Source organism: Gadus chalcogrammus, chromosome 10, assembly GCF_026213295.1.
Source record: "Gadus chalcogrammus isolate NIFS_2021 chromosome 10, NIFS_Gcha_1.0, whole genome shotgun sequence".
In the NCBI taxonomy this organism is placed as follows: Eukaryota; Metazoa; Chordata; class Actinopteri; order Gadiformes; family Gadidae; genus Gadus; species Gadus chalcogrammus.
Genome location: NC_079421.1, coordinates 22353897 through 22374744, shown reverse-complemented (window position 1 = coordinate 22374744; position 20848 = coordinate 22353897). Strand labels below are relative to the sequence as shown.

At 45.2% G+C, this 20848-nt stretch overlaps 7 protein-coding genes across 7 annotated transcripts; 3 read left to right on the top strand and 4 right to left on the bottom strand.

The window, feature by feature from the left end:
• Positions 1-2156: 2156 nt before the first annotated feature.
• Positions 2157-6044, bottom strand: zbtb33 (zinc finger and BTB domain containing 33). Its single transcript, XM_056600150.1, has 2 exons — positions 5006-6044; positions 2157-4006 (listed from the first exon to the last, which is right to left on the bottom strand). The coding sequence occupies exon 2, from the start codon at positions 4002-4004 to the stop codon at positions 2157-2159; it is 1848 nt and encodes a 615-aa protein (XP_056456125.1). The 5' UTR covers positions 4005-4006; positions 5006-6044.
• On the top strand, positions 5470-9597 carry nkap (NFKB activating protein). The gene is made up of 8 exons (XM_056600822.1): positions 5470-6070; positions 6172-6252; positions 6376-6437; positions 6524-6619; positions 6711-6753; positions 6844-7047; positions 7143-7292; positions 7621-9597. The coding sequence occupies exons 1-8, from the start codon at positions 5628-5630 to the stop codon at positions 7793-7795; spliced, it is 1254 nt and encodes a 417-aa protein (XP_056456797.1). The 5' UTR covers positions 5470-5627; the 3' UTR covers positions 7796-9597.
• Positions 9287-9933, bottom strand: ndufa1 (NADH:ubiquinone oxidoreductase subunit A1). The gene is made up of 3 exons (XM_056600841.1): positions 9699-9933; positions 9469-9558; positions 9287-9386 (listed from the first exon to the last, which is right to left on the bottom strand). The coding sequence occupies exons 1-3, from the start codon at positions 9798-9800 to the stop codon at positions 9366-9368; spliced, it is 213 nt and encodes a 70-aa protein (XP_056456816.1). The 5' UTR covers positions 9801-9933; the 3' UTR covers positions 9287-9365.
• A 430-nt stretch (positions 9934-10363) lies between these two features.
• On the top strand, positions 10364-14117 carry upf3b (UPF3B regulator of nonsense mediated mRNA decay). Its single transcript, XM_056600815.1, has 10 exons — positions 10364-10619; positions 10781-10887; positions 10980-11086; positions 11196-11294; positions 11535-11648; positions 11738-11781; positions 11900-12082; positions 12174-12331; positions 12419-12851; positions 12944-14117. The coding sequence occupies exons 1-10, from the start codon at positions 10509-10511 to the stop codon at positions 13100-13102; spliced, it is 1515 nt and encodes a 504-aa protein (XP_056456790.1). The 5' UTR covers positions 10364-10508; the 3' UTR covers positions 13103-14117.
• A 554-nt stretch (positions 14118-14671) lies between these two features.
• Positions 14672-16526, top strand: rpl39 (ribosomal protein L39). Its single transcript, XM_056600842.1, has 3 exons — positions 14672-14764; positions 15201-15304; positions 16316-16526. Exons 1-3 carry the CDS (start codon positions 14762-14764, stop codon positions 16362-16364), a joined length of 156 nt encoding a protein of 51 aa, XP_056456817.1. The 5' UTR covers positions 14672-14761; the 3' UTR covers positions 16365-16526.
• sowahd (sosondowah ankyrin repeat domain family d) lies at positions 15210-18215 on the bottom strand. Its single transcript, XM_056600826.1, has one exon. The coding sequence runs from the start codon at positions 17942-17944 to the stop codon at positions 16931-16933; it is 1014 nt and encodes a 337-aa protein (XP_056456801.1). The 5' UTR covers positions 17945-18215; the 3' UTR covers positions 15210-16930.
• Positions 18216-18307: 92 nt separating this feature from the next.
• On the bottom strand, positions 18308-20685 carry pttg1 (PTTG1 regulator of sister chromatid separation, securin). The gene is made up of 6 exons (XM_056600838.1): positions 20576-20685; positions 19975-20067; positions 19740-19879; positions 19295-19376; positions 18644-18808; positions 18308-18554 (listed from the first exon to the last, which is right to left on the bottom strand). Exons 2-6 carry the CDS (start codon positions 20060-20062, stop codon positions 18475-18477), a joined length of 555 nt encoding a protein of 184 aa, XP_056456813.1. The 5' UTR covers positions 20063-20067; positions 20576-20685; the 3' UTR covers positions 18308-18474.
• Positions 20686-20848: the final 163 nt, after the last annotated feature.

Here is a 20848-nt window from a genome sequence, read left to right as displayed (position 1 = left end):
TGAACAACGCTGACAAGTAAAGAAAATAAAAAAGGCCATGGGCACAATAAAAAAACACCCCCACCTTCCTTGGTTAGTCTCACCCTAAACCTGCGAGATCTCAAATGAATGACATTAAGTCGTTGGAATGAAATAAGACCTACTCCATGACCCACACTGCTACCCTGATAAAACACAAAAATGTAACAGACAAATACATGAGACGTATTCCAAAATAGTCTTTTTTACTGCATGATTATCACTAAGTGCTATATTTACAGACTAGCGTACATCATTGTAGCCCTCTGAAACCGACCTCTTTAAATACAATCACAGCCCAGGTACTACCACCAGGGGGCGTCTGGCACGGACAACAGTTTGACATGAAGGGAAGAATGAATATGGCCAGCATATAGGGCGACTCACAACAGAACACTGAAGGGCCGTAGGGATCAATCAAAATGAAGAAATAGTTTAACCAGTCTTTTAAAATCGATGGATTAGTGCAAACCTCATTGGACTATTTACTTTTTTTCAAAAGACACATCAATCAAACTTTACATAGGATAAGTTGGGCTATAAGAGGTTAACAGGGAATCAAAACAAAGCCATTCCTGGTTCAAATGTGGGACTGGACTGAATCAAAGCACAATGAATTGTGTGCGATAACATTAATCCATACATCTTTCGTTTTATGCTGGAGTCATCCTTTCACAGTGGGAAGTCTGAAACACGGGTTAATCAACCAATATTTATTCCTGGTGCCCTAATAAACATTTATACGTTAACATATTACAGTACAGTCAATCTGTGATGAGCCAGGTGATAAAAAATAAGTAATATTTAAAGATTGAAACCCTTCAATTCAAATCAATATTGATTTGAATTAACGCCTGAACTTCAGTGAAGTTCAGGGGAAGAACTGAAATTAACCTAAATAATTGAGGTTGCTTTAGAATTCAAGGAATGTTATTCAAATCGCATAATAAAATAATGCGCTTTGAACGAGAGCACAAGTAAGTAAGGCTCTGAATAAGTGTGGAGTTAGAACTAAAGACCATCTTACAAACGTTTTTTTTTGTTATTTGGATTTTGTTGTTTTTTTAACTCGTAATATGTAAAATAATTTCTTGAAGGCATTCACGCGTCTGCAACGCTTTTCAGTGGATTTGAAAAGTTCTACACAAAAAATGTTTTATTACTAATAAGTTTCAGTTGACACAACATAATTGTTACCACAAAAAAACGATATTACGATGTCAGTGAGTGAGAGCCTAAAGCAAGAACACCTCAAGGTAGACCCGAAGCGGGGGTAAGAAACAATGTTGAAGAATAGGGACGCACCGATACGATACCAGGACTCAGACCCGATACTGTTGTCGATACTGTGCTAATTTTCTCGCCAAACTTCTCAGATGCAACTAGGGCCCGACCGATTCATCGGCCTGCCGATTTAATCGGCCGATTATAGCCGTTTTGAAAATAATCAACATCTGCCAAAAAGACGCAGATTACAACCGATTTATTTATTTATTTATTTTTTAGAAATGTTATTGCGCTTAGTATCCTGCAGATTGCGCTCCTACTCGCCTTGCTAACTAACAATCGGCAGATTAAATCGTAATCTTAATTTTTCTCTGAAAATAATCGGCATCGGCACTCAAAAATCAATATCGGTCAGGCCCTAGATGCAACCGTCCGATACCACATTACACAACGCTACGTAACGTTTAACAACTAGCGAACCCTCTACCTATGATCATCGACATAGGAATCAATGCCATTTTATCCCTGTAACTGAAATAAGTTCTCAATTTAGAGAAGAGAGGGGCAACGTGTGGCACATTTCACATTCATCATCGCTCATTAGAGCACTCGATCACTACGACCGAACTAAAAAAGTATCACAAAGTGGCCGTGGGCTGTAACCATGGCGATAACACGCCCCCCTCTTTCTTACAGTTTTCTAAACTGTAATGGTATTTTTCATTCGGTATCGGTATTTTTATCGGTACTCGTCATCGGCGAGTACCCACACGTAAGTTCTTGTACTTGGGTCTGAAAAAAAGTGGAATCGGTGCATCCCTACTGAAGAGTAAGAAGCTGTGAAAGGCACAGATACCAGTCTCCCTCCCCCTCCCTCCCTCCCTCCCTCCCTCCCTCCCTCCTCTCCCCCCTCAGTAGGTCTCCGGGATGACAAAGTCGAACTCTGGATTGCCCTGCTGCTGCTGCGGGGGGTTCATGCCCGGCCGCGACCGGGCGTCGGAATCCACAAAGATATCGTTCCAGCTCAAAACCTTACTCTGCTGCGTGGGAGACTGCATCTCCCCGCCGCCGCCCACGCCGGCCATGACGTGCTGCACGCTGCCGTCCTCCCCGATCATGCGGACGCCGCCCTCGTGGGCGGGCCAGCCCGAGGGCTGCGTGGGGAGGGACTTGTAGGGCAGAAGGCGGTACAGGTTGTTGGGGGTGTCGTCCTTCTCCTTGCGGCCCGACGGGTCCTGGTTGTGCGCCTGCTTGCAGTGCGTGGACAGCACCTGGTAGTTGAGGAACATGTCGTTGCACAGCAGGCACTGGTAGCGCCTCTCCCCGGTGTGATGCGCCTCGTGCTTAGTCCGGTACTCGGCCAGCGCGAACACCTTGTTGCAGTAGCGGCACGGGTACTTCTTCTCCCACGAGTGGGTGTTGAAGTGCCGGCGCAGGCTGGTGAGGCACACGTAGGGTCGCTTGCAGACCATGCACACGTAGAAGGTCTTCCCGTCCATGATGAGCTCGTAGTGGTCCTCCGGCTCGCTCTTGATCTTCTTCTTGCCGGGGCTGCCGGTCGGCGACGCCATGCCCTCCTCGAAGGGCTTCAGGGGCGTGGCCATCAGCGCCCGCTTCCCCTTGGCCGCCTTGGAGCCGCCCTCGTCGGGGTCCTCCTTCACGGGGACGATGTCGTACGTGTCCTCGCCGATGTTGGCGTACACCTTGCACCCCGACGAGAGGGCGTCAATCTCCAGGGCCTTGTCCAGCGTGATGGTCTTCTTGGCCACCACGGCCGCCTGGGGGAAGTTGGCCCCGGAAGACATGTCCGAGAGGCGGATCTTAAAGTCCCCCTGCTGGGCCGTGGTGCACACCTGCTTCTTGTGGACGCCCATCATGTCGCTGCTGTCGCAGGGCTGCGGCGTGTTGGGGGACACGGGGCTGAGGCTGTGCAGGCTGGACACCGGCGTGGTGGGCGTGGCTCCGGAGGACATCCTGGCCGGGGGGCAGGGGATGCTGGAGGATGTGTTGGGGCTCAGGTTGGGCCGGGAGACCGGGACCACCTGGGGGGACCCCTTCAACGCGGACAGCGCTGCGTCCTCTGCTTTGGGTGGACTCATCTCCCCCGCAGTATTTTGCGGTTCCTGCTTTTTGTCCGACGCTGCGTCTCCCGACTCGCCGGCGTCCAGGTCGATCACCGCCGGCTTCGGAGTCTCCTCCGTCTTCTTGGAATCCGTTTCCGAGACGAACATGACGTCGTCGTTATCGGAATCCCCGTCGTCGTCGGCAGATTTGCACGTCTGGTTAAATTCCTCGGCCGATATGGAGAAGGACTCGGTGATGATGGGCATCACCTTGGTGGACGCGCCGCTCTTGCACTCGGGGTCTTTCGACAGACCCGGTAAGCCCTTCACTTGGGACAAAAGCGTCCCCAAGTTGGCGAGGAACTTGACGCCCAGTATCTTTCCGGCGCTGATGAGCTCCTCCAGCATGTCGGATCGGACGCGGGTGATCTTGGAACTGTAAATGTAATTGAGGATCTGTTCAAAGATTTCCGCTTTGATAAAGTTCAGTTCGATGACCTGCCCGGCGACGGAGAAGAGCTGGTGAAAGTAAGTGCTGGAGGCGGACAGAATCGTTTTGTGGGCTCTGAACTTCTTGTCCTGTATGATTATCGTGACGTCGCAGAATAGTCCATGGTTCCTTTGGTCGTTCATGGACCTCAGCACAGCAGCAGAGTACTGTGTGTCCGTGGCAGAGATCAGCTTGAGGTTCGGCATGCCTAAAGTGGGAGAACAAGTAAAGTTAATGTAGGTATATTCAGGTTATGTCCCCATCATGATTACATTAAAGTACTGCTCCAAAAAAATGTGCAGTTGAACACACTGTGTGTGTGCGTGTGTGTGTGTGTATTTGTTTATGTGTGTGTGTGTGTGTGTGTGCGTGTATTTGTTTATGTGTGTGTGTGTGTGTGTGTGTGTATTTGTTTGTGTGTGAGGGTACGTGTGTGTATGTGTATTTGTTTATATGTGCGGGTGTGTGTGTGTGTGTATTTGTTTGTGTGTGAGGGTATGTGTGTGTGTATTTGTTTATATGAGAGGGTGTGTGTTTGTTTACAGGTTCTGAAATATCCAACAGTAAAATTGACAGTCGAATCCATCATTGAAAAGTAGACATTATTTATGTTGCCTCTGAAGTAATCTCTAATTTTACACATGCTTTGATGATTTAATATATTTGTACTATTAATACCTGTCACATTCTGTACGTCCCTCAAGGCTTTTTCTAAGAGCGTTTCCCATTTAAATCCACAATTGATAAATCCACTTTATTTCCGACCTTGCCATTGAAGTCATGTATAATTGAGTGAATGAATAAAAAAAATGTTTTTTCTGCAACTAGCACGATAGCAGTAGCTGCTAACATGCAAACAAAAACACAGCTAACGTTAGCTCCTCCATCCAAGTAAGCTGTGTATTTCAAACGCGTCCATGGCATCACACCACTGCTACACTACACACAGGGACCTGGACGAAGACCTTGGGGTTTAGTGACCTGGTCATCGCGCTGGGAGAGATCAGGACCACGACATGCACATAGGTGGTCCAGGCTAACAAAAGTAACGCAGCCCTGCATTTGTTCCTCCTTCAATGGGCGACAGCGCGGCCTTCCGTGGCAGAAAGGTTTCCCCCACACACACATGCATACACTCACACACACACACACGGGATGAGTTCTTCATCAGGCTGTTCAGACCAATTGCATGCAGTGCATCACTTACCTGCGCTTTCTGTTTTTCTGTTTTGACCAAGCCGGATTGTTACCTGCAGTTGTAACTTGGCGAGGCACAGACGACAAAAAAATAGACAGCCGCGGCACGTCTCTGAGGTTCACTACCGCTGTCATGACCCGGCCGGCCACCAGAGGCCGCTGTAAGGAGGCCACTACTTCTTTCATGACCCGGGCGGCCACCAGGGGCCACTGTAGGGCGGCTACTACTGTTGTCGTGACCCGGGCGGCCACCAGGTGCAGCTGTAGAGCGCAATCGGAGTACGTTTTTAGACTTCGATAATTTATTTATTTCTAAAACCCAAAATAGAATCATAATAATAACAATATTCAATCATGATAATGTTAATAGCGGTTTTCAGTTGTTCAAATGAAATATCGACTGGTTGACGAGCCTTGAATCAGTACAGGACTGTTTACAAATAAATCCCAAGCGGAACCTTGCTCCCCTGTACGTTGTTCTTCGTGTAGCGATCTGCGGAGGCACAATATCCTGTTTGGAAACGTTTTCCGAGAGCAACAATCGTCATGGCGTATCAGGGCTCTCGGTAGAGGCCCAGTTGTTGTTTTGTTCACCAGTTCTGCCGTGGTCGTGTGTTTTAACGGCAGCCAGAATGCCCATCTACGACCGCTCATCAGACCGAAACCCCGACGGTGGCAGAGACCATAGTCCGGGCCGGACCAGAGACAGGAGTCCCGGCCGGACCAGAGACCACAGTCCCGGCCGGACCAGAGACCACAGTCCCGCTCGTCCCCGGCGGCGGAGCAGGTCTCGGTCCCGCAGTGGAAGCCACGGAGGCCGAGATTTGTCTCCGGACTACTTCGGTCCAAAACTTCCGAAGCCCCGAAACAGGGAAAGGGAACGAGAAGAACACGAGCACCGGCTCCATGAGGCCCGGAACATCAAGAGGATCCGCATGGGGAGCCCCCGCCGGAGCCGCTCCAGGTCCAGGGAGAGGCACGGCCAATGGACGGAGCAGCGGGGCGGGCCGAATGACTACTACGACCAGCAGCGGGACGACGCGCAGCGGCAGCGCCAGGAGGCCTTCATCGCCAGGTAGCTTATTAAATGCAGTGTTGCCTATATGCACAACGTGTTTGAGACGTTGGCTGTATGTATTTTTTTACTTAATTGCTTCTTCTTCTTTTTTCTACCAGGCGGCTACAGGAACGGGAGAGGATTGGGGAACTGGGCTCCCCTGAAGTGTGGGGGTATTCTCCCAGAGTCAAGGAACCAGAGTACGTTTGTAATCGTTATCCTTATAAATATTGATGTGTTGTCTCGGTGACCCGTTCAACATGTAACTCCAGCGGCCCAGTATCTCTTGAAATCCAACTAAAGTATGTTGGTTATTCCTCCAGCTCTGACGAATTCACACCCGTTGAAGATGTGAAAAACAGCAGTTCAGATGACAGCTCAGACGGTATAACGCTTGATATCCTTCCCACCCTTTGCACCCACATTACAAATTTAATTTGAATGAATTCATATATTGTTTGATTCTTGCAGACGATAAGAAGAAGAAGAAAAAGAAGAAGAAGAAATCCAAAAAGAAGAAAAGCAAGAAGCACTCAGAAGACAGCGGGTCCGGGTCAGATTCTGACGGTATGAAATTTCTTATGGTTTCACATCCCATTGTGTGTTTTTCAATAGTGTTTTTAGGTGTCTAATATTAAGTATATTCTACCCATTTCAGAGGAAGAAGTGAAAAAGAAGAAAAAAAAGAAGAAAAGCAAAAAGTAAGTTTGTGTTTCCAAATGTATATTTGTTTATCTCCTACAGAGAAATGATGCATAAAGATTAATATTTTCATCTTTATTTTCCATCAGGTCAAAGAAGTCCAAGAAGAAGAAGGTGAAGAAGAGCAAGAAGGCGTCTAGTGGTTCCAGCAGTGAGGAGTCCGGGGGGGAGGAGGGCGAGGAGGAGGACGAGGACGGGGGGCTGGTGTGGGTGGAGAAGACCTGCATGGACGAGAACCTGGTGGGCCCTGAAGCCCCGCTGGCCCAGATGTCTCAGGACGACAAACCTCTCGAGTGGGTACACGTCAGAAACCTATAACGCTACGTTGGTCAGGTTAGCGTCAGGCGTTTGCATTGAACCTGCTGTTTCCCACCTGTCGTCTCTTCAGTTTCGGCCACGCCCTCTTGCCGGGTGAAGGTGCGGCCATGGCGGAGTACGTGAAGGCGGGAAAGCGTATCCCGAGAAGAGGAGAAATCGGACTGACCAGTGATGAGATCGCCAACTTCGAAAAATCTGGCTTTGTAATGAGCGGTAGCAGGTGTGTTATCCGTGCTACACTGTCCCATAATATAAATGTGTCTGAGTTAATTCAGATAAATCACTATCTCAAAAATACATTTTAAAATTGTGTTTGACTACCAAAGTATAACACTGGCAGGTATGTCTTCAAATTTACCTGGAAAAGTTTAGCCATTCAATGGCTTTTTAGGGTTAGTGAAATTAATGAAATAATCCTAGATCAATTTTTATAGATTTCTTCTATGGAGTGGGTTTTCTGAAGATTAAATGTTCTTTAATGATTGGTGTATGACCACAGTCCACTTGTTTGACGTTGCACCACTGACTGATCCTCGTGTCCTCTTCAGACATCGCCGTATGGAGGCTGTGCGTTTGAGAAAGGAAAACCAGATCTACAGTGCGGACGAGAAGAGGGCGCTGGCCTCCTTCAACCAGGAGGAGCGGCGGAAGAGGGAGAGCAAGATCCTCTCCAGCTTCAGAGAGATGGTGTACAGGAAAACCAAAGGCAAAGATGAGAAGTGAACGGTGCATCTCAAGCTTTGGTTCTGGGTTTGTCCGTCGCGGTTGTATAGCAGTGTTTTATAGTAAAAGCCCACATGCATTGTCCAGCCTAGATTTGTAAGCAAATTCTATTTTTTTGGTTTTTAAAACTGTACTGTGCTGACATTTTTTTTGCTTTTAATTTGATTGGACATTTGTACTAGTATGAGTCAGATTGGCTCACTATGGTATGAATACTGTACTGTCAATTCTATTTAGCAATTGGTTGTGGGCTTATTCTGCTCTTTACCTTGTGTAAATTCCCACACATTCAGAAACCCAGTGGTTAATAAATTCTTGAATGTACCCCCAGCTTCCTTTTGGGTTAAAACTCTGCCGTTATTGTTCTTTAATGTTATGTAGCACATGATTTATCCTTTTGTTTTACACCTTTTTTTTATTTACAAAAAGACAGCTTGGAGGTAGAGCACAATCATTTTGAGAAGTACTAGAGTTGTGTCTGGTCGAATTAGTTCAAAGGTTGGCTCAATGGCCTCGGGCAAATATTAATCTGAATCCAAACTGAGGGATCTTGACTGATAAAAGACAAAATGTATTTTTATCCCACATATTTAATTTTAATGAAAACAAATATAGCTCTAATCAATCAGAGCTGCTACACCGAGCAGGTGACACGCAGCAATCCTGCTTGAAATTTTAGTTTTGCTTTTGGCTTTACTAAATCACATTAGTAATTAAAAGGAAAAAAGTCAATGCAGCAGTGATCCTCGATTTAGGCAGGGAAAGATATGTACTATTTACTTACTTCTAAACATTGGAATATTTGGAATAAACTTGTCTGAAATTTGGAATGTTTTATTAGGGCCAGCCCTACTATTCAGAGATTGGAAGTAAAAGTACGAATACTTAAGGTTACTGTTCTTAAGTAGGATAGTTTTCATGCATCTGTAATTGAATTAATTTCTCACTGCTTTTGAATATTTCTCCCTACATTTACACATCTGTAATTTGTACTTCTTACATTTTCAAACCAGGTCCATTATCGATTAATTTATTCTGCATGCTTACGTGCCTTCCCAAAAGGCTTAATTAGACCTGATGGTGTTGTGTTTTGATCACTTTCAAGTTCAGTATCTGACAGACAACTGATTGGCACAATGGATAAATTTTGTATTTCTTGATTTGTTTTTTTAGTTGAAGTTAGAGTGGGTTACGTCTCTTGAATAATATGACGTGAAGTACTTCTACCAGTATGTTTTTCTTCTTTGTCTACTACTTGAGTATACTTTTGCAACTGATTTGGGGTCCCACCTTGATAACAGTGGATTAGTCAGGTAGAGGTACATTATGTGAGGTTAAACTATCGGTAAAGGCTTATATTTCATGAACAGGTCCCTCCATAGGGGTAATGGTGGTCCCAATGCAAACATCCTCTTCGTGGCTTGCAACTTTAATCGAGACTACTGAGTGAAGAACAGACGATCTAAATCGTATTTGACATGTGTATAGTGTTAGAATTAACTGTACACTTGTTTGAAGGTTTAAACATATTTATTATACAACACATTTTTGCAGTGACATCTTGCCGTTCTCATTGAATGTTTTCAAGTCCCTAAAAAAAGAAGAAAATAACATCAGTTTTCAAACACGTTTTGGGTGAGGTCCTGCAGGCACCATGGGGAGTCAGACGTTACCTTGGATTGATGGTACTCTCCCTTCCCAGACACCCTCTTGTCCCTCTCCATCAGATACCACTGGTACGGGACCCGGGCTAGTCTCTTCTCCTGCAAACACAAACGTCTCATCTTCACAAACAGTTTTATATTGCAGAATATTTAGAAGGGCATGCACAGAGGTTTGGTGATAAACAGTGGACCCTGTCAGACATCCTGGGGGTCTTGCAGTCGGGCTGCAGTCAGCTCACCTTTCCTCCGTTGGTGAACTTGTGGATCTGTATCGTCGCGGCTCCAGGGATGATGAGACACGCGGTCATGATGGCCAACCCGGGGAGTATCTCATACCACATGCTGTCGGTGCTTCTGGACCATGCAGCTCAGTTATATATTCAATAAGACGCTTTAAGAGGAGCGTCTGACGGGAGGAAGCCAACAAAATGTCCAACGTCCTCACAACAACTTGACGGTCATCCGTTCACTTCCGGGGCGCAACGAGCTTTTACTCTTAATTTTAATAAAATATCAACGCAAACTGATGTTTGGTGTAGTGTTCGTTTTTAATTTAAATACAAGTGGAATCATAATCATGAACATACTATTACATGGTAATATAACAAAACCAAAGTAATATATTGCATTGTCAGGTACATATACAAAAACTATTAAATGTTTTATTTTTGTAGACAGGACTTAAAGATATCTCTATAATTATTTCTCGTTTGTGATATTATTTAAATTAATGTATTCCGTATTATTTTTAATTCAAAGGTGCTGTGCGCGTTGTTTTGATTGGACCACAGCGCCCTCTATCGTCCTGGAGACAGAACTACCACAGCGCCCTCTATCGCTCTGGAGACAGAACTACCATAGCGCCCTCTGTCGCCCTGGAGACAAAACTACCACAGCGCCCTCTATCGCCCTGGAGACAGAACTACCGCCGCCGTCTCTAGAGGAAGTGCCTGCTGGATACTTTGGTCGCTAACTCACAGCTAAGAAGTAAACAGAAACAGCGTGGATGGACATTGACAAGAACTGATCTCTAAACCAAACTTTCGACCATGAAGGAGGACAAGGAGAACACCCGCCCCAAGGAGAGGAGGATGGAGGGGAAATGCGAGGAGGGAGAGAAGATCGAGAAGCTGAAGGAGAGGAGAGAGGCGATGACAAAGGTACGACCCGCTAGCTATGCTAGCGTCGGGTCAGCACGTTTGTTTGGATAACTTTAGTCGGGTCAACGCCCCTCTAGTTAGATTGTTTATTAAACAGATGTACGTTTACATACTCGTGTTTTTTATCTGACGGTCCTTCTAACTCCACCGTTGTTTTGTAGATCGTGATCAGACGTCTGCCCCCGAGCCTCACCAAGGAGGAGCTGGAGGAGCAGCTGCAGCCGCTGCCAGAACTCGACTATCTGGAGTTCTTCTCCAGTGACACCAGGTGAGGCAGTGCTCCTTATGAAATAACACAGATTATGGAGGTTTAATACTTGAGCATTCACACAACCTTTGTCTTTCTTTGTATGTTTCTAGCCTCTCCCCCCACGTCTTTTCAAGGGCGTATATTAACTTCAAACAACAAGAGGATATTGTCCTCTTCAGAGATAGATTTGATGGATATGTTTTCATCGATGGCAAAGGTATTAAGAACATGTATTTTACTATAAGAGGCTTCGTTTGTGGTACAATTATTACTAGATTATTACTAGACATTTTTGTTAACTTGCTTCCTTGTTTTCTTCTTAACAGGACAAGAGTATACAGCTGTTGTGGAGTTTGCGCCTTTTCAGAAGATTGGCAAGAAAAGAATCAAAAAACGAGATGCAAAGTGTGGAACCATAGATGATGGTAAAGTTATTGTCGACAGCCATATCGGAAAATGTTATTCCTGCAACGGTTATATTCAACCATCTTCTCCATCCTAACCAATATCCATTTTGAGCTTTCCTTGAACCTCGGGGACCATGTCTGGAACATCAACTGTCAATGTCTAGCTTCTAGTATAGAGCTACTTTTTAAATGTTATAGAATGGGAATCAAACTTCGAAAAAAAAAGTGGTTTCATGAAGATTGCCGTTTACGTTTTAGATCCTGATTACGAAAGATTCCTGGAAGTATATAATGGACATGATGATGAAAAGATGACATCCACTCCAGAGACTCTCTTGGAAGAGCTTGAGGCGAAAACCAAAGAGCTTGGTGGTATGTAACATGTGGATTTTAAAATGAAAATATGACACAAGTCTAGCGAAGTATTCAAACAAAATGAACACTCTTGTCCACTTTTACAGCCAGAAAAACAACTCCCCTCTTGGACTTTCTGAAGAATAAGCAGGTAATTTTTTGGTTGTAAAATATTGCAGGATACACTTTATATACTTTACATTAATGTTAAAATTATATACTTAACATTTACCCATTTAATCTGTGAACTGTTCTTTAACAATGTGCAGAGAATCAGAGAAGAGAAGAAGGAGGAGAGGAAGAGGAGGGAGCTTGAACGCAAGAGACAGCGTGACGAGGAACGCCGTAAGTGGCGCGACGAAGAGCGACGGAGACGCAAAGACAACGACAAGATGAAGAAACCGGACCGGCCCTCAGACAAAGACCAAGTGAAGGAGGAGCCCAAGATCAAGGTAGTTACTGCAGAGGACAGAAGCATCGGCTTTAACCCTGCCAAAAATACGATGTAATTTATGAATATTTTCTTGAACCCCTCTTATCCAGCTCCTGAGGAAACCAGACAGAGGGGAGGAGATGGACACGGAGAAGCCTAAAGACAAGCCGAAGAGACTCGAGAGGCCAATGAAAGACGATAAAGTGATGGGCAGTTTGGATCTGAAGAAGAGGACGATAATCGATAACAAGGAAGACCGACCCAGGAAGTGAGTGAGCCGATTCTCAGGAAGAATTGTCGTTATGTATATATAATAGTTAATTAACACACTTTCACTCTCCTAACTCGCTCGCAGGGTCGATGAGGAGGGACGCAAAGAGTTCCGGGAGCGTGACACCGTCCGGGACCGGGAACGTGACGCTGTTCGAGACCGGGACGCCGTCCGAGACCGGGACGCCGTCCGAGACCGGGACGCCATTCGTGACCGGGACGTTGTCAGAGACCGGGACGTCGTCAGAGACCGGGAACGCGACCGGGAGAGGGACAGGGAACGCCGGCAGAAGGAGAAGGACCGCATCCGGCGTCAGGACGAGGACAGGAGGCGGCGGCGGGAGCGCCACGACGGCGAGAACGCCTGCAGGAAGAGAGAAGAGGCCGGGAAGCGGGACAAGGAGCGCGACTGGGACAAGAAGAGGGGAGGCAGCGCCAACGAGTCCGCCGCCAACGAGCGGTCGGCCAAGGACAACCGGAAGGAAGAGAATATGAAGAGAGATCGCATGCGCAACAAGGTAAGGGCATGGAGCAGAGCTGCTGCTTGTATAATGTTCTGTGAATGTTTCTACGTTCGTCTTTATTCACATCTTGTACGTTTCTGCTCCAGGATCGACCTGCCATCCAGCTCTATCAGCCAGGGGCCCGCAACCGCAACCGTGGTGGCGGAGGGGGAGGAGGTGGGGGGGGCAGTGGGGGAGAGTCCCAGCCGGCCGAAGGAAAGCCCGACAACGAGTCCAAGAGAGCCAACGACATGGGAGACGATTGAATCAGTTTTGGGGCAACATGCATGTGAAGCGTGGGGTGCAGGACGGGGCCGTCAGGGCTCTGAGGGGAACACACCGGCGCCACAGTGTAGCGTGTAGGTGCGTCCTATAACCAGACCGGGGCGCAGTGATGTCATGGTGCCACACTCGTCCGTTTGTCGGTCAATAAAGGATTAGGTAACACAGCACTTCCTGACTGGTGTACATTTGGCTCTAGGGACCTGTCGCTGATGCCAAAGCTTCTTTGGGACTTCATTAAATGCCAAGTGGCCTTATCACAGTGTTGCTACGCTTCTGTCAAGTGTTGCAAACATTGGAGCTTCATACTGCTGAACAGTCCATCTATGCCACACCCGTACACATTTAAAATTAGTTCTGCAATAGAGCTCTGCCCTCACCGTTCTGTTTTTGACAGAAATGGTGTTACCATGCAGGATATTTACTGTGTTTCTCTACTGTATGTTCTTACATGTATTCTATAAAAGATCATGGAAGAAATGCAGTTATTTTTCTCCTGCAACAAAAACATTTGTGCCATTTGAATACAGCGGTTGCCTTATGTGTGAAGGAATTATTTGTTCAGTTTAGAAACTGAGACATTTATTCACTGATACAGCGATAAAGGAGAAATAGCCATTTGTGACTTTAGAACTGTGAGCTTAAGCATCGCTTCAAGCCTGCCTGCAACCATCAACATACCGACCTGTGGCCTTCAAACGTCAATTCAAAGAATTCAAGATTATCCCTGCATAAAAAACTAATTTCATAATGATTTAAACAGAGTACTGCATGTAATCCAAGCTCATTTTGTTGGAATGAAAAATAAAATGGTAATTCATGAAACTGTCTCGGATTCTTATCCCCTACAACTCTTGATGACTTTAATTTTGGTTAATTTATACTTTTGATTATGTTGTGAAGAACCCAACATGGTGTACATTCGTTTTTCATAATATCAGGTTGTAGGTATTGCTCTGTTTTGAATTCTCTCACATAACAACCAGTCAAAGATATTAGGCAAAATTGGTAGCAAATACCAATGTATGATTCACTTTGAGGGACTTTGGGATTGCCACAGCCATATCAAAACAAACACATGGAAGACAGTTGTAAATAGTCGTCTACAATACAATATTATTGAGCGTGTGAAAAATAGACGTACAAAAAAGTTAGATTATTCCTCCAAATGGTGAGGTTACATTGCATTGTGATGTTTCATATACACATTGATTAGGACTAATATGTACATAACAGTCAACGAGAATGAATTTTCACTCTAATAAATCGATGTCAGACAGAGGCTAAGTAAATGACCAAGAAGAAAGAACACATTCTACCTTAAAATGAGTGTGAGGTAGGTTATGTAAAAAACGCCTTTTTCCACTTTTGAGCATTCATAACTATTTTACAAAATGAAATAATCAATACATATGTATCAATCCTCATTTTGCATGGGCCTGGTGTGAATGACATAATTAATCATTAATTAGGTTTTTTGTTTTTGTTTATGTCCTTACCGCAATATTCCACTAGTGTCGCTGTGTAGAGAAAACTAGACTAGTTGGCCCGTCCTGATTGGTTGAGAAACCCTACATCACTGCCGCTTCCCTTCCTTCCATCTCTTCGATCGCGGCCATAGTGGGGACAGCACTGTGGACAAAATGGTAAATACAAATCCTAAAACATCTACCGCGTTGGCTATTTAAAATCGGAATCAATCTTTCTAAATCATTTAATAAATCTTTATATACCTTAAATATGTGTATATTGTGTGAAAAAATACTTTATATTTTAAAGAACTTATGTTAAGGTTTGCTGTACCCATCTCTATGCATGTTAGCGGTCTGGTTCTATGCAGCTAGACCTACTGAACCTCTCCGTAGAAAATCTATTAACTTTCATTTACATTTGTATTTGCCAGTTTATTATCTTGTTTGTGGGTCGCTGTAGTGTTGGCAGGGACGTGTCATCATTATTGTAGCGCTGTACACGGCTCCTCATTGTGAAGGCCCATTCAGTCGTTCAGCCAGTGCAGATTAACTTCACACTCCCTCGGTGATTTATTGTGATCTAATACTTCACCATCATCTTTGTCTACAGTCGTCCCACAAGACGTTCAAGATCAAGCGCTTCCTTGCTAAGAAGCAGAAGCAGAACAGGCCGATCCCTCAGTGGATCCGAATGAAGACTGGGAATAAGATCAGGTATGGTTTTAGTAGCACGTATACAATGACCTCTTTAAACCAGATGTTTGGCCTGCTTGCTCAAACGTGCCGTATAAGACGTTTGTCACTCGACCTCTACTGGTGCACTTTATTTATGAAAGGAAATCTTGGAAGATCATACGTTTCTGGACGAAGGTGTCTTCCATTTCATGTGTAAAGCAGGTCTGCAATTGCAGTACTTCAGACTAGTGAGGTATTGTCATTAACCCTGCTGAGAGCATCGTCCTGCTATTGAACTACTCTTCCTGCTCACTGTGGCTGATGTAGGTCTCTAGTAGGGACATGGTAGATAATGTGACCCTGGTCGACTAGTAAAGTGACGAATGCTGTGCATGAGTCCATTGGGGGTAGTTCTGCCGTGACTAGACAAATGTGACACTTGTCACCTCAAATTTTAAGCTAGTGTAATGGATGCAAGATTAGACGTAGATGCAACAAAGTTATCTCCAAGTCACCTTTGAAACTTGCAATCTTTGAATTGTCAATGAGCAGATAAGTGTCATTTTGTTTAGACGATAATGAAACGTAGACAGAAGTGTTCCAGGTGGAATCGATTGACCCCATTAAGCTCCCATTAAGCCAGATCTTGTAATGAACTAAAACTAAAGTGCACTGCAGATGTAAGCTAATGACAGTAATGGGGAAACTTCTGGCCTAATTGTTGTATCAGATGGTCATACAGGAAATGTACATCAGAATGCACCCATCTTTCTTTGCCACACTCCACTGTGCCATTTTGCGTGGCCTAAAGGTTATTATTTCAAGTCCTAAATATGTAACTTTAGCGTAAACTAGCCCATCAACCGCTTAGTTGTCCCATGTACAGTATACTAATGAATCACTGTCTCTATAAGGACCATCTCACAATTTAATTACTAGACTGTACAGTTATTCCTATGCCTCGGAAACGGGTGATTTCGGGACATCACAATATGCTAAAAGTTGTAATCTAACTTTTTACCACTAATCCGCCTCCTATGCGTTCCACAGGTACAATTCCAAGAGGAGACACTGGAGGAGGACAAAGCTTGGCCTGTAAACCTACCACTGCCCACCCACCCCGCCGTCCCCATCGACCATCCTTCAGGACCCTCTGCTGGGCCGGGCTCCGGGGAGGAGGCAGTGTTCGCTGGATCAACAGTCTTTATGTACAAATACTCTGGATATGGTTGTGTTTGACAATAAAAAATGTCTGACTCAGCCACCTTGTTGTGCTATTCTTCGTTAGGTTAACCTTTCCTTGACTTTTTCTGAGGAAACTGACACGGCTATGAAGAGATGGCTGTTAGGAATTAGAATCTGATTACATGACTGGAATGCTGTCAGCTTGGATTTTAATATCTGTGAATCAACACGTGACATGCACTCAAGAACATCTTTCATTAACATTTTGGTACTGGGCAGACACAGGACGACTTTAAAGTGAGACTGCAAACAGCAAACAATCATGGGAAAGGTGACGCCAGTTAATGGTAGTGAAGAAGTATGTCCTTTATGAAGGGTTAAAGAATATACTAGCCTTCTCAATTAAGTTCTTAAGAAAATGATCCACACTTTCTTTGTATGATTTCGGCGTCCTCTGGTTTGAAAGGGTCAAATGTCATCTCATTTATTCCCCCAGAAATTGAAAGCCTGGAACACGTCTCTTAAAGTTGTGACAAGCCGACCCTCGGCTCTGGTCCTGTTAAGCGAGTCCACCTCGTCCAACCGGGGGTCCACACTTGGGGTCGGGTTTGGCGTACACGATGCACTGTTGTTGGCGTTCTGCGCGTAGTCCGTGTTATGCTCCTCATCCCACGCACCCAGCAGCTCCTTCATCTCCAGTGGGGCGTTTCCCTTCAGATACTGCCAGGCTCTCTTGCCATTGTAGTCCATCACGTCAACTTTCGCACCGAAGGCACCGACTAGCAGTTTAACAACCATGAACTGGCTGTGCATACTGGCGACGTGCAGGGGGGTCAGACCCCCGCTGCCTCTCAGATTCACATCGGCTGGACTTCCCACGTTTTCCGCGTGTTTTAAAAGTTTAGTCAAAGTCTCACCGTGTCCACTCTTGGCCAACCAGTGGAGAACAGAGAAGCCACTAATAAAGTCCTTCCTGGTCAGTAAGTATGGATCGTCAGCAATAAATTCAAATATGGCTTCATAGTTTCCATCCACAGCGGACATCATCCAGGCGTGCTCCATCGGATATAAAGCCCAATCCGATCGCTGGGTGTCTTGCTCATCCCTCGAAGACGTGCTCGTATTCGTTGAAAGAACGCCACCAAATCCAGTATTTGACGTGTTATTGAACAGTAATTCCTTCAGGTATTTCTTACGCATAGCTGGAGTGAGCGACCCTCTCTCCGGAGCGTCAGCGGAGTACCCATGCAGAGCGCCCGGGGTCGAGTCACTCACCTCCAGCTGCCTCTGTAATCCCGACCTACGCGAGAAGGAATTGGGCAGAATATGCTTCCCATATCTCGACAGCCGCGCCAGAGCCCCGCGGCTGGTCCACGGTCCGGCGGGGCTTGTGATCGGATCCTCCGTTACATTACAGGTCGTTTCACTGCGTTCCTCCCCAGCGAAAGCATCGTTTTGTGGGCTACTGCTGTATTCATTCATCTCACCTTCCATAATATTACAATAAATACACTCCGACGTATGGATGTAAATATCATTCGACTGTTCAGATTTACTTACGGAAAAAGATGGACCATCCCGTTTTTAAAGTTAGTTCCCTATTTGCAGTTTAAACACATTTTAAGTAAACTGCAGTTCCAGCCGCGCTTCATTCACTCACCGGTGATAAATCATTTTTATTTGGATACCGTGTCAAAAGTAATCATTGAAGGACCTTTAAATATCGGGGTTTCCTTATTTCATCCATCCGAGTTGATCCTTTAATGGAAAAACTCAAGCTTAAACCATGTCCGCGTCCTTGCGCAAGGAACTGAAAACGAAGTGCATTTAGCAAATCTGGCACAGAAACGTCTGACGGACTTAGAGGAAGTACTTTATTGCAATCATCCAACAGCCAACCGGATTGGCAACATTAATAAATGACCTATGAAAACGATAAGGGTGGTTCAGGAGACCACGAACAGTTGTCAAGAAGAATAAACATTTAATAAACAGTCAAATGTGTAAAAAAATAAAAAAGCAGTTCAGTCAGATTCAGAAGGTAGATCGATAGTCAACTCGCTGATGGTCTGGAGGAAGGCGTTCAGCTCTGCCGAACAGTCACCTGTAGGGAAGAACAGGGCAAAGTCAGCCTGTGTGAGGGACGCCCATTGGACAAACTGTCGGCAGCATTCCACTGCGCTGTGGTCACACCTGAGCCGTGTTGAACCTTGGATGACGACGGCGTAGTGGTGCACGGTTCAATCAGTTCAAAGTCCTCTTCTGGGATACAGTAGCTTTGAGGAATGGACGCCAGTCCGGGCAGCGCTAGGTAGCCGAAACGAACCATGTCCTCTGGTACATAGTGCTTTTCAAACTCTACAAATACAAAAGAACAACTTTTAGAGCCTTAATGCAATGCACGGCTAAAACAAAAATATTGCTGTACATAAAATAAAATAAAAACTACCATACTAGTGGCATCAAATAACCTGCACAGCAGGGAAACAAAATCTAAGGCTGGCTGGTGTTTAGGGTTGACAACTTTACCTAAAGCTAACATAGTTACAGCCCACTTTAAATGGTTACTAGTAGTAAAATGTGTCCGTTGTACTAATTAATAGAGGTAAAACAGATACATTCGTCTTCCATTGCACAGGTACCAAGTAATCAGGCATTTTATTTTGTAAACCCAAGATTTGAGGCGAGTGGTAAAGTGATAATACGCCACGGTAAAACATAGATAAAGAGGTGAATAAAGCATCCCCAGGCCCCAAGCCAGTCCACCTGGCAGGTATACTCATTGTACCGACATAACTGACAGAGGGGATGTATAGCAGCAGAACTTGGGGAAGAGAGCTTTACCTAGTGGGTCGTAGGGTACAAATCCCTCAATGTCGGGGTACTCCTCCACTTTGCTCTGAGGAATGCATTTGACTTTAGTTTCCTGTGTGGGGAACACCAACAAACACATTCTCGTCATTTCATTAAACATTGGCTTTAGTACTACTCACACACATCTGATACATCCCGTTATTTTTAAATCAAGGGAGGTTTTTAAAAAGTCCCTATTTAAGTCAACCTACTACTACACAGATATGAACAAGCAATGGAAGCCACGCTATAGCCTCACTTGCCAGTCACTTTGGATAAAGTAGTCATCAGTAAAGTGCAGTTGTTAGGGTGTTTAACTCCCTAATCAAAGAGTGGCCAACCGTGTCCAAAGCCAGCCTGTAAGCATCCTTAAGCTGTGTTCCTAAACACTACATATTCATTGATTGACAACGTTTCTTGTGATGGTTCTTCTAACCTGGGTCTTCTGAGGTTTCATCTCGTGCCTGCTAACTGCAGGGGTACCACTGATCTTGTTCACTGCACCCAGAGCCTTACGAGCAGACTGCACTGGGGTGAGGAGCTTCTTGGCATGTTTGGGCGTCTTCAGCAAATTCTCTGGAGGAAAGTGGTAGAACAAAATGTTAGAATAGAACCGTATTTGTACGGTTCAAAGTTTATTTAATCAACAAGTAGTACTACATAAAACGTACCAGGTGCAGACAGGAGCCGCTGCCGTGCCTTCAGGGTGGGTCCAGGGAGACTGAGGTTTTCCCTGTCTGCAAAGATGATGTTCGCCATGTTTTCTGTGAACAGATGACAGGTCAGTTACAAGGAGCACCGACAATTCATTCATACTGTAGGTTTCACACAGAGAAAGTAACCTAAACGAAAGGCAATGGGGAAGACAGTAATGGATGAACATCACTTTGTAGTTGAGCGTGTACTGTAGGAAATATTAAGCCTGAAAACATTTTCAAATGCATTTAAACTAAATGGCGATCCACTTCGTTCCAGCTGTTATGGCGTGTTGTGGAGCTAGCTTGGGTGGCGAGTAGCCTAGCTAGTAACCTAGTGCAAGTGGCCCAAAACGAGTTCCTAGGAGCATTCAGGAATTCATAACAACGTCAAATGCAATTTAAAAGATAACTTTGTTTAGATATGCAGGTTAACAACGCGCCAAGTTGTTAGCTTGACAGTTAGCTGACTCGTTTGCAAATGGTATCACTATCATCAGGCAGGTCAAATTTACCAAAAAGTGAACCACAAAACGCATTAAAACTACGATAAACCGAACTTTGACTAGCTTCTCACCAGGTTTTGGTCAGGTAACTATCGAAGGGTAGCTGTTGAACGTCCACACGGTGCAGGAGCTCGGGTTGTTTTGGTATGAACTCGGAGGGCGTGGCCAGCATCTCTCGCGGCTGCTTTTTAAACCCCGTGGCTCGTGAGTCTATTGGTTCAAACGGTCGGTTCAATGGACGGTTGGAGTAAACTGCGAGCAACAGGTACAGACTGCCCAAAATACTCGCTATGATGATACATATAAATATACAACAGGTAGAATCAGACCCAAATACTCAATAT